The sequence below is a fragment of the Anarrhichthys ocellatus genome, unplaced genomic scaffold, assembly GCF_004355925.1.
Source record: "Anarrhichthys ocellatus isolate YVR2014 unplaced genomic scaffold, GSC_Weel_1.0 scaffold149, whole genome shotgun sequence".
Classification (NCBI taxonomy): domain Eukaryota; kingdom Metazoa; phylum Chordata; class Actinopteri; order Perciformes; family Anarhichadidae; genus Anarrhichthys; species Anarrhichthys ocellatus.
In genome coordinates, this window is record NW_022280179.1 from 159,321 (window position 1) to 172,160 (window position 12,840).

Here is a 12,840-nt window from a genome sequence, read left to right on the forward strand (position 1 = left end):
GGAGTCGCCCCCTGGTGGACACTAGAGAGAATGCAGCTTTAAGACACCAGAGGTTGCCGCCCTAAAAAAACAACCCAGATCTGTATACAAAACATGTAGATGGAGATCAAAACAACTTCCTATTGGGACATATTAGTGTTTAGAAATCCCTGAGGAGCCTCGACTAGTAAAATCCAACAGTTGTGAAGAAGCTTCTATGGAGAATCTCTCCTCCCACGTCAGCCGTAATCTCAATCACAACTTTGACAAGATTGAATAAAACGCCTTGACTTGTCCGATGTCAACAAAGAGGAAGATCACTCTAATCTCTACGCCCTCGCCTGCAGACTCACAACAACACACACACGCCAACAACAGCTGGTCACTTAAAATAAATAACACGCATACTTGTGCAAAGCTAATCTTCCCCACAGAGATGAAGAGTGGGGGATTAATGAGGTGGATATATGGACAGTGGGATTAAACATCACTGTAGGTTGGTTTGAGGTTGTTGTGAGAATAATAACAACCTGAGGTAACCTGATTTTTTTATGTGGTTTACAGCAGAAATCAAATTGCTTTCTTGTGTCTGCTACAGAATATACATCTGCTCTGTAGATGTTCAGGACATTCAGCAACCAAAAGGGAGACATTTATATTTCATATATTGTAGTTTCGCCAATAATTATCATTTGTAAATTAGGTTTCTAACAAATATTTGCAATCGCATGCTCTTTACGCTCATGTTTCTGCTAGCTGTAGTCTTTTTAAATGCCATTGGTGGAGCATTGGTCCACTAACACGATATCTGGTTTGCATGATTCAATGTGAATGCAGCACAAAAATCCCCAGAAATATCCAGATGTTTTCACTGTACATGTACGAGGAGGCCTCAGCAGCTCTTTGAACACATTTACTTCTGTTGCTTCTGAAACCATCTGAGAAATGTCAATAATCAGATCTAAATATAGACAACCTTTCTCAAACCCTGCAACCAGCCTGAACTCTGGTCAACAACTCTCCTGCCAATAAGCGGGGGAACAGTTGGACTTCACCGTTCTGCTTCAGCACACAGGAGTGGAGCCACAGAGCCGTCATCATGCGGGGGAAAGGTCGGCTAAATGAGACCGGAGATGTGAGGACACAATGAAAGGTTTTCATAAACTAGTGAGAGATACGAGCTGAGGCCGACTCACCGCTGGTATTCCACCCACCTGTACTTCCTCTCACAGAGTTTATGTTTTATTAGGTTTTACAAATAAACTCTGCCGCTCGCTTTCAGTCGTGGTACGAACAGATTTCTTGTAACTATTTCTAAACACAGAGAGCCACATGTTTCTATCTGCACTGAGTAAATGACTACATCACCAAGTAGAGTCAACATGCTGCTCACCATGTCACTAAAGTCTTTATACTGCCGTCACATTGCTATGGAAGCACATTTGATTTGTTTAATCCGAGGCTAATTATTGTTAGATTCTGATTACAGGGAGATTACAATTCCTACAACCTCAACCACATCCATGACTGTAATCGATTAAGTTGATTATAAACTCAGTGATAAACAGTTGATTATTATTGATCAACTATAAAAAAAGATTCATGAGTTCAGCACAAGTTTGAATCACAAACATTTCTATTAAATTCAGAGATGTAGATCAGTAAGCATAATGCAATTAACTCTTTTGTATATTAAGTATGACATAATTGTATTTTAAAATGTACAGCACTTTGAGCTACATAGTCTGTATGAAATGTGCATTGTAAACAACATTATTATTATGATTATTATCTAATGGTGAATGTAATGTAATCCATAAAACAGTAAAATGTTAGGGTTTTTAATCAAACAAAAACTACAAGTTATATTTAATAAATAAGTGATGAAATACTACAACATTTATCAAACAATCCGTCCAATAAACAATGCACATAATCACTGTTAGATAAGACACAAACACCAGTATGTTAGATAATTTACAGAACGACCTAAACAGATTATAATGTCACTAAGACTAATGTTTCTTAAACATGCCTAATCATGAATAAACATCCACCATGGTGAGTGATTTAACGCAGATTTGGAGGCTGTCAGATCAGATGTTGCTCAAAGCCATGCTGGCTAGCTGTATAGCTAGCTAGCTAAGCAGCTAACAAACAGCTAGCTAACAGCTAGCTAACAGCAAGCTAACAGCAGAGGACAACGTAGTACGTAGTTAGCTAAAGTCGTTAGCATGTTAGCATTTTCACAGTCGCTTACCGTGACGTCATGAACCGCCTCTGTTGGACGGGCAGAGCGCAGGTCCGGCATTGAACCCGCGGTCTGAACACCTCGGACCCACTGCTGCCGTCAATGACGCTCAGTATTCTGTGTGTGTGCTTCTTGTTGTATTTACTGACGGTGCTCAGCAAGCCTCGGCGTAACGCACAGGCCGCCATCTTTACAACAGCCGGAGAGCAGGCAGCAGGGCACGCTCACGTAACGTTACACGTATTTACAGCGTAATGATGTAATTATGCTGCCTTAAGGGAGCGATTGAGAGAGTTGTATTTACGAGCACTATTTGCTAAACTTGAATTTCTCTGATTTTTAACACCACGATATGATCCAACAAAATTGGAGCTATTTAGCTTGCTTTCATTATTATTATTTAGCAATTAAGTTTTAATTAATCTGATTAAAAGTGAGCAACAACCCATTAAACTTGAATATATGGCAAATTAACGTTTTTTAACGGATCTTACAAGCGTGGACGTCAGTTGTAATTATTCATAATTTAGAAATTAAGTGAAAAAAAGGTTGCAAAAACGAATTTTGTTTCACACTAAAGCGCTTTATCGCCATATGTTTTTCGCACGTAAAGCCTGTTAAAAAATACTCTTACACTGTGTTTTGGAGGCCTTGAACGCACCAAAAAGAGCTCGCGCGTGAGTGTACCGTTAGTGAGCAACATTTGAGTTGAATGTGGAATCAACATTATTTGTATTATATTATATTATACATATATTATTTAAATATAATGAGTTTACAAAGATTATAAAATAAATTTGATTATTTAAAAAAAAGCCCAATAATAATAAAAAGTCACGCATGTCGTCACATGACCGAATACGTCATCATGTCACATGATAAACAACATGGCGGCCGCCTCGGCTGCAACAAAGATCCTTCACTAGCTGTTTTTAGTCGTTAAATGCCGAGCTTTATACCATTTTATAACAACTAAAACAGTTTCGGATAGTTTTGGCTCAATTTCCTATCATCATATCTACGCTTACACCTCAAATTATTATTTTTTATCTAGACAGCTGCATCGCTTAAGAAATCATACTTCCGGGTTTGGAGTCAGTCGGATTTAAAACCATGGCTTCCGCATTTATTATCGTCGGGGATACATTCAGAAATAAGGTGACGGAGCTGTTGGAGAAGACGGACTCATGTCTGCCCGAAAGATTGCGAGAAGAACTGGAGGAGACTCTCGGAAAACCGGAGCCAGCAATGATGTCCTTCAGTACAGTGAGGACTCTGAAGAAATACCTCCAGGAGAATGGTAACGTGTGCAAAAATGTAGTAATGCTGCTGTTTTATGAATGAGTCAGTTGGACAATGTGTTTGGGTATTTTGGACCTTTTTATAGGACAACTCTTATTACCTTTTTTTATTACATATATAAAATACATACTCTGTCTTCCTGACGTGATGTTCTGCAATAAAAGTAATTAATACTAGAAGCCATGCCATTAATAAACTTAATATAATGTGTATTACTTTGGCTGTTCTCTTCCTCCAGGTCATCCTTTCTACCTGCATGAGCTGTTGGAGGACTGCTCGCTGCACCTACCTGAGATTGTGAAGCCTCCCAGAGTAAGTGAAACCAGTTTGTGTGTGTATGTATGTATGTATGTATGTATGTATGTATGTACGTACGTACCTACCTACCTACCTACCTACCTACATACCTACATACATACATACATACATACATACATACATACATGAATACATACATACATGAATACATACATACATACATGAATACATACATACATACATACATGAATACATGAATACATGAATGAATGAATGAATGAATGAATGAATGTTTTGTTGCATTCACAGCATGTAGGAAACGAGGCGGAGCGTAAACTGTTTACTTTCCTCCCTCAGAACCCCCAGCTAGTCGCACGTCTTGAGAGAATCAAAGCCAGACTAGCCAACGAGGAATACAGCAGAATCACACGGAATGTCAACAATCAGGTATGTTTTTATGTGTACATTAAAAATATCTTCATCAAGGTGTGATCTCATGCTTTGAGATTTTACAGTAGTATAACATATGTCTAAATATAAATATAGAGATCTTGTCACGTACTTTTGTACTGATTTTTGTAGATTTGCACATATTTTATTGATGAATGTTTTTCTTTGTCTTCAGACAATCAGCCGAAATGGAACATTAGCAGATTTTGGACGTGAAGGTGAGAGTGGTACCGTTTTTAATATCTCATTACAGTTTCAATGCTTATTATATAACCACCATGGCAGCAATCAGAGGCTGAATTATATATATTTATAATGAACTTCTTCTCTCTCTCCAGTGCGGTCGGTCAAAGCGGTGGTGGCGACCGTGTTCAACTTCCTGGTCACGGTGGTTGCTGCTTTTGCGTGCTCGTACATGGGGAGTCAGTACCTGTTCACAGACACCGGGGCGGTAAGAGAACGGTTAACCAAACAACACCATTTACATGTTCAGATGTCGGCCATGTTGTCGTTTGTGTTGCTGCTGTTTACGTTCCTCCGGATGCAAATTTAAAATAACGTACTCCTGTTTTTGTTTTGTTTGTCTTGTTTTGCTACGACTGCATTTCTTTGTGCATCTCTGTGTTGCATAATGACAATAAATTATCCTTGAATGCTACACACATAGCATCTCTGTCCTGGTCCGGACAGTTTTTAAGCTAACATTCCACCTAAAATACTGGTATAAATGATCGTGTAATGTTTTCAGTTGATTTAATGGTGTTGAACTGAAGTTTAACTTCTTACCTTTCTAACTGAATATCATTTTATTTATTAACTTTAGCTTTGCCTTTACCAGAGTCGGTAAAAGGATGCTAACGACGTTGAATTAGCCGTGTGCCGCCCTTGTCTTGGTTCAGACTAACTTCTATCTGCGTTGTGAACACCGGGCGCTGATGGTTTTTCGGGGGTTTCAATTTGTTTTCCGGGGTCGCCAAAATTACCATCAATGCTGTCAACACATCTGAGAACGTAATTTAAAAACACACTCATATGCTAACTTGTAGTAGCAGTGCTGTGAAAATACAGAGACTCTTTTTAGAGTTTTAGATCGTTACTTTCCTATAGTATTTAGACATGTAAATGACCATATATATTCATGACATTTGACACGTAGATCCTTTGATGTGTATAAATTAATATTACTTACATTTCGATGGCAATCGCCAAAGAAAATTACAACAAAAATACCGGAAATTAACTCTCACCCAATGCGTCCGAACCAGGACACCGAGACACTAGTTGGCACTTCGCACATGTTTGTTTTCACCTAAAAGTTACCAAACTTTGTCTTTTCTGTTCGTTACTGTGTCTTGTTTTCCAGCGAGTAATATCGGCTGTGATCGTAGCGTCTGTGGTCGGGCTCGCCGAGCTGTACGTGCTGGTCCGGACCATGGAGGGCGAACTGGGGGAACCGTAGCGGCTACGCTAAGAGAACCAAGACGTTTTAACTTTTAATTTCTCGGGAAAGTTGGTGGAATTTCTGAGTGAAGATTCTGAGAATTCACAAATCGATGCTGAAGGGAAGCTGGAACATTACAAGAGAACAAATTGGTTCAAAATGGGTGAATATCTGTCCTTTTGTAAAAGTACTTCTGTTTTATCCGACGTTCCACAAATTTACTTTCATTGGTCATTTACTAAACACATGAAACATCTGTGGAGGAACTTCAATGTCTCGCTCAAAGACACACGGACAGTAGGAGTTGGGGAATCGAACCGCCAACCTTGTGGTTAAAGGAGCTACAGCTCCTTTATTTATAGTTATTTTCTATGTTCATGTGAGTACAATTCCTTCCATTGTCTTCTCTGATGTGTTTGTGTTCAATAAGATCATCGACACTAACTGGAGCTGATTCATACAGTTTGGTGTTAACTTCCCCATAAAGCACATTTCATGTTGATGAAGGAAAATGGAAATACTTTAGAGGACGCTCTGATGTTGGAATGGGAAATCTGCAAGTTACTGTTTTTTGTTTGTGAGTTAAAATGTCCAATAAATGTAGATGTATAAATGTTGAACGGATTGTCTTCTATATTTTTGTTATTGTCAACAAATTACATGACGAACAGAGAACCTCGTCCATTTTCAAAATTCATCCATTTTGTTCCTCTAGTCTGATCCATAAATATTAATAAACATGAACAACTCTCCCCCAAATCCTAACACTAGAGGAACAAAACTCAAATGAGTGATGTCGAAAACAAACTTGAAGACATCCAAGACATCCAAGTTTGAAACCTACATCTCTGGCTTTAGTTAATATTCTGAGAGTTTTCTCTCTGCAGAACATCCTGCAACACAAAAGTACGAAGGTCAAACAACCAGAGAGCGAATAGAACGATGGCCGAGCGTCAAGGGAGAAGGAAACGCTGAATTTGCCAAAGATTTAAAATTTAATTAATTAATCACACATAATTAAAAACTAATTATGTACGACCGTTATAAATACAAACACTACATAATTCAGAAAGATAATTGTATTAAAAGTGTTCAAATTGACCCGTTTAACACAAACTTCCTGCAGTGATTGTGTTTTTATTACGCATCTACTATCTATCACTAAGTATCTACTATTTGGGTTATTTTATCAGTTCTGTCCTGTTACTCTTATGCATTAAATATAAGATGAAATATCAATAAAATATGTCACTTAGTCGGGTGTAGTCTCTGAAGGAGAAACGTTGAATAAGATATATCGTGGTTAATCTATTGACTGTAAACAAAATGTATAATAGCACCACCTTTATCCTGTAAGATTTGATACAGTTTGATGTTTTGCATCAGTATAATATTAGTTATACTTCCTTTTACTGAAACTGAGCGAAAAAAGTTCTCAGTAGAGCAAACTCCACAGATGATGACCGTGAGTTAAGGCTGAAAGCTCTGGAAAACCCCTCTTGAGCTGAGCTATTTAGTGAAGTTTTATTTTGCCCTTTGTTTTGACTCAATAACCCACCAGCTGTGACACCAGATATTAAATACTGTTGTTGAATTCTATTCTCATGCAGCTCCACCTGACAGATGTGCTAATGATTCCTCTCAGAGAGACACAAAAACAAACGATTACTTGAACGTGACGTGAAGACTGACGGAACAACAACACCACGTTGTCTTATATACGACACGCTGGATCTGTTTCCTCTGATCCCTCCTCCACAGAGGAACTCATATTATTTATGTATTCTGTTGTAAACTATCCCGTCCTCTTCATATCAGAGGAAAGATTAAAAATATGTAACTACATCTGGAATACAAAAAAAAAAAGTATCTTCCTAAGATCTGAGATTTGACACCCGGATTAAAGGTTTACTGAAAGATTATTCGGTATTAAAGATGATTATGATATGCAGAGATCTCTGTCATATTTGCCTCTGTATTATACCGCTCATGTAATATTTCAAAACTTAAATCCAGGCTGAATTACAGAGGCTGTAAGCTGATAGACCCTGAGCTTTAATTTACTTCTTATTTTTTCATTTTCTGATACTTACAGTATTAGGAATATATTTTGATTATTTCTGTCATGGTATCTTACCGCAAAGGAATCATTTTAATCAGGATGTTTTGAAAGATAATACTCGCGGGGACGTAAAGCATTAAAACCTGCCGCGGTTTGTCCAGTTTACAGCAGGAAAAACAAGGAGAGGAGCTCATCGTGTCCGTTATGAATCCTTCACTTCGTCCTATTTATTCAGAGAAAAACACCAAAAACGAGACGAGAAACACGAACGAGTCTCCACATATTTTACACATTCTCTGGCTCAGTTTTCACAACGAGAGATTCAGTTTCATCCGGCAAACATTTGTGTTTATCTTTGTGTTGTGTGTCTTGTATTTGTTCTTGTACTTTGTGTTTTTATTCTGTTTCTTCTCTTTGTTCTGGAATCCCAAAAGACCACGGATGCAAATTAGCTTAATGGTAACTTTTTAAATAAAATAAATAAAAAGAATCTCACATTGCACACAAGTCAGATTAGGTAATACAACACTGCACATTTATCCGGGCGTAACAACACATTATCTATTGTAATCATTTTAAAATAATAAACACCTCCTGCGGTGGTTTCTTCCTCAACATCAAAGGAATAAAATGTGCAATTTCAACAGAAGTCAGTAATTTACTTTTTAAAGCTGCAATATTGCTGTAAATGAACAGCAGATAAAGTCGACTAAAATCTTTAAACTAAATTAGACTTTTCAAACAAGACAAAATTATTTACTTTTTCTGTTTGTTTCTATTTAAATGTTTAAGTCTAATTTAAAACAGTAAATAATAAACCATAACTTACTCTACAATCAATTCATTACATTTGATGTTTATCAAAACATTTCTTTCTGTGTTTTACCTCTTCATATATTTGATGTTTGAGGTAAAGTCACTGTGTTGTAATTCTGCTCACCTGCTGATCTTAAAGGGACAGTTCACCCTAAAATCAGAAATACTTGTTGTGGAAACTGAGCCAGAGATATGAGGAACATATTTAAAACATGACAGGAACACACAAAAAGACAAACCAGCAACAACTGGAGAACAGAAGTTTGAGGAACAGTCCGCTCTGGTACCACACAGGACAGATGTTGACAGATGTTGACACAGGAGAATATAAAGGAGTCTATAGAAGTATTGATAGTTCCCTGTTGGTGATCAGAACTCCAGGAAGTTGGTGACGATAGCAGCGTTGTAGATCAGGTCTGAGATGTAGCCCATGGAGGTCTGTGGTCCCATTTGCGGGTGGTGATGGTGTCCCTGGCCCTGAGCCACCTCCCAGTACACCTGCTGAGGGTGGGAAGGAACCACCTGGTCTACAGAGGTGTGACCTCCACCTCCACCTGCAGCGCCAACACCGCCTCCGTACATGGCCTGATGAGCCCCAGAATGAGCCACTGAACTCTGGGGTTTAAAGTTCCTGAAAGCCTGGTAGGACCGGGCGGAGGCCGAGTGGTGAGGCTGCCTGCTGCCGGGCTGAGGGAAGGAACCAGGAAGGAACCCGGGGAGCGCCGGTCCCAGGTGCTGCCGCTGGTGGTGCTGGTGGTGGTGGTCCTCCTCCCAGAGACGAGGCTCCGAGGGTTTTGAGGAGCCCGGCGTGGGCTGGAGGGATGAGGAAGTTGGCGGCGATGACACAGGGTTGCTGTAGATTTGGATCCAGTCGGAGTAGATTTGCGGGACGTCTTCGCAGGAGTGGTTCTGCTCCGGTCTGAATATGTCCGCCAGGGTGGTGGAGGAAAGGAAAGCAGCGGTCACAGGACCAGGGGAGGGATCAACAACCCCTCTACCTCCCAGGGGCTTGGTGGACTTGGGGAGCCTCACGGTCTTGATACTTCTGGCTCTTCTGTTTTGGAACCACACCTGTGGAAAACAAAAAGATATTCCTGTCATCATTTGGAGTTGGTTTTGGCGGTCCCTGTGGACTAAAGTGGTAGTGTCTCTGAGCTCCAGACTCCCTTTAGAAAACCTCTCATTTTACTGCAGCAGGGTCTGACAGTCTGCCCCTCTTAGTTCTGGTTCTGGTTCTCCCGTGCCTCCCTTCCCTCCTGCGGGTCCAGAGGGAAGGGTTCCCAGAGAGGAGAAGCTCTGCTCCTGGAGGAGGAGGAGGAGGAGGAGGAGACGCTGCTGCTGCCGCCGGGAGCTGAGCTCTCCTCCTCCATCCAGAGCTCCGTCTGCAGGTCCGAGGCTGCAGGTGAAGCCGGATCTATGTCTGTCCACGGTGGACCGGTCTCTGCTGGAGGATCTGGGTCTGTCCACGGTGGACCAGTCTCTGCTGGAGGATCTGGGTCTGTCCACGGTGGACCGGTCTCTGCTGGAGTCTGAGCTGAAGGAGTTTCTGGTGAACCTGCATGATGTCATCTGGTTTCACCAGAATCCGACCCGGTGGCTCCGATGACGAGCTTTAAGAATAACTCTATAGAAACAGACCATCTTCTCTCTGATGGTCTCTTTACTGATGGAGGTCTGATAGAGGACCAGGACTACACTGAGACTGGTTCATATAGAGGACCAGGACTAACTAAACTGAGACTGGTTCAGGACCAGATAAAAGTTCCTCACAGTGACTTTAAATACTGTTTGTGGGACCGCCCCTATTCAAATGTAATACCTGGATCAGTAAGTAAGTTTTTCTCATCAAAAACATTGATGGATTGTGTTCATATAATAAATGACAACACTGATAAAGAGACTCACCTGTATCTTGCTCTCGGGCAGGTGTGTGTGCGCGGCCAGCCTCTCCCTCAGCGTGATGTCCGGGTACGGGGTCACGGCGAAGGCTCGCTCCAGCTCGGACAGCTGTGCTCGGCTGAAGATGGTCCTCTTCCTCTTCCTCTGGCCCTCCATCAGACCGGCGGTGACGGTGACGGCTCTGTCCGGGTCCGGAGAGGACACCGCGCTCTCACTGCGGGCTTCTTATAATAACACCAATCAAAGGAGGTGACACAAACAACATTTAGATATAAAATAATAACATTAATAATAAATAAATCAATATGAAATAACAGACATTAACAGCGAGGGAGAGAAAAATATTTAAATATTTAAATGTAATTGTTCAGGATGGAAACGCAGTGAGTTGTGAGTGCGATTAATGAATACATTAAATCATAAGCTATGGGGTATAAAAAAAAACTTACACCGAAAAAAAAGTTCGATTTTTGATTTTACAGATACATCTTTGGGGCAATTTGCATGATTTTTAATATTTTTTTTCGTGTAGGCCTTATATTCTCATACGCAGTTGTTTTAAATTTTTTTTAAATTTCATTTAGATAATAATTTGCCTGCGTAATTTCGGCTGTGATTTTTGTAACTGCCCTATTTTTCCATTAAACGTGTCATATTATTCAAAGTTACTTCAAATTATTCAAATTATTTCAGTTATTTAAATGATTTTCATGTGCTGTGGTTTCTCGAGTGGAAGCCAAACATGGAATCTAAATGAGATTCTTACCTTTGCAGTGATCCGGTTCTTCTTCAAATAAGGCTTTAAAATCCATCATGTCTCTGCTCTGGTTCTGCTTCAGTAAGGAGAAGTCTGAGTCCATGAACAGAGCCATCACTCACTGAAGAGTCTCTCTGGAGGAGTGACCGCCTCTTATACCAGCATCAGGGGACACCACCCACACCACCACACCACACCATCACCACACACCACCACATCAGGGGACACCACCCACACCACCACACCACACCATCACCCACCACACCACCACCACATCAGGGGACACCACCCACACCATCACCCACCACCACATCAGGGGACACCACCCACACCACCACACCACACCATCACCCACCACCACATCAGGGGACACCACCCACACCACCACCCATCAGATCCAGGATCCAGGTGTTGTTCACCTCTGAGAACCTTGTTTTCATGCTGCACTGCATTATTTGTTATGATCAGCCTGGTTATGAAGAGTTTTTGGGGGTTTGTGGTATCTAAAGATGTGTATTGTTATAATAACAGATGCAGCATTCCAGAAATATATTATCATATATTTAGATAATTAATTAGCCGATAAATGATGAAACCTTATCTGACAATGTGCCTCATTTAATTTGGGAAATTCTTTGGAAATAAAAAATTTTTTTTTAATCAATTCGACCAAATACTGAAGTTAAGAATCAGTCGGAATAAAAAGGAGCCGAATGTGCACGTATTGATATAATGACCCACATTTGTATTTTAAATATATAATTTTTGAAACAAACGTGTCTGTCGGACTCACCAAACGTTTACATGTTGAGATAATAGCCATCGAATATTTCCACAAAAGTTTCAAAGTAGGTCAGATTTAATCCGCTGGAGTGAAAACAGGTCAGCAGTGAAATAATAACTAGATTCTGAAAACTTCAATCATCTTTGCATGGAGAGATCTTCTTCTTCTACTGTTAAGATGCATTCACGAAACCAGATGTAGAAAACAATCCGTCCGTCCGTCTCTCTCTATCCATCCATCTTCTAAATATAAGCCGTGTCTGATCTTAATTCAGTCTAAAGGTAACAGGTTTGTACGAAGACCAAAATCCATCGAGTTCACCTCCAAAATCATAACCTCTGACAACTAAATAGAATTTACAACAATGAGAATCATTTACTTCTTACATAAAATTAAATAAATTAAAACTTCAAATATTGTTAATCAAATATAATAAATTATAAATAAATAAAAAATACAAAATGTGATATATATATATATACTGTATATATATATATATATATATATATATATATATATATATATATATATCATTTTGTATTTATATATTTTAAAGGATATAATTTAATTATAATATAAAAAATATTTAAAAAAAGAATAGACATATAATTATTAATGCTATTATATAATATAAATATAATTATATATATAGAAATATATAGTTATTTTATAACAATCCGTTGTTATACATTTTTATTTAAAGATATTGTTTATATATATATATATATATATATTCAATTATATATACATATACTGTATATATAGTGTTTTCGGATGTTAAATATATTTTACTATAATGCAGAAATCTCTTAGATGCTCATTAAGGAACACAATGTCCACA

At 39.2% G+C, this 12,840-nt stretch overlaps 3 protein-coding genes across 3 annotated transcripts in view; 1 reads left to right on the forward strand and 2 right to left on the reverse strand.

Moving 5' to 3' along the window:
• Positions 1 to 2,441, reverse strand: part of poldip2 (polymerase (DNA-directed), delta interacting protein 2) — a 12,962-nt gene extending 10,521 nt beyond the window's left edge. Inside the window, exon 1 of the mRNA XM_031877800.1 lies at positions 2,240 to 2,441. Within this exon, the coding sequence (XP_031733660.1) occupies positions 2,240 to 2,418 (179 nt within the window). The 5' untranslated portion in view covers positions 2,419 to 2,441. The remainder of the gene's footprint in view (positions 1 to 2,239) is intronic.
• A 670-nt stretch (positions 2,442 to 3,111) lies between these two features.
• vma12 (vacuolar ATPase assembly factor VMA12) lies at positions 3,112 to 6,301 on the forward strand. The gene is made up of 6 exons (XM_031877791.1): positions 3,112 to 3,530; positions 3,771 to 3,844; positions 4,148 to 4,237; positions 4,416 to 4,458; positions 4,579 to 4,691; positions 5,604 to 6,301. The coding sequence occupies exons 1-6, from the start codon at positions 3,344 to 3,346 to the stop codon at positions 5,697 to 5,699; spliced, it is 603 nt and encodes a 200-aa protein (XP_031733651.1). The 5' UTR covers positions 3,112 to 3,343; the 3' UTR covers positions 5,700 to 6,301.
• Positions 6,302 to 8,868: 2,567 nt separating this feature from the next.
• Positions 8,869 to 11,330, reverse strand: sebox (SEBOX homeobox). Its single transcript, XM_031877794.1, has 3 exons — positions 11,225 to 11,330; positions 10,465 to 10,682; positions 8,869 to 9,630 (listed from the first exon to the last, which is right to left on the reverse strand). The coding sequence occupies exons 1-3, from the start codon at positions 11,328 to 11,330 to the stop codon at positions 8,929 to 8,931; spliced, it is 1,026 nt and encodes a 341-aa protein (XP_031733654.1). The 3' UTR covers positions 8,869 to 8,928.
• Between the last annotated feature and the right edge of the window lie 1,510 nt (positions 11,331 to 12,840).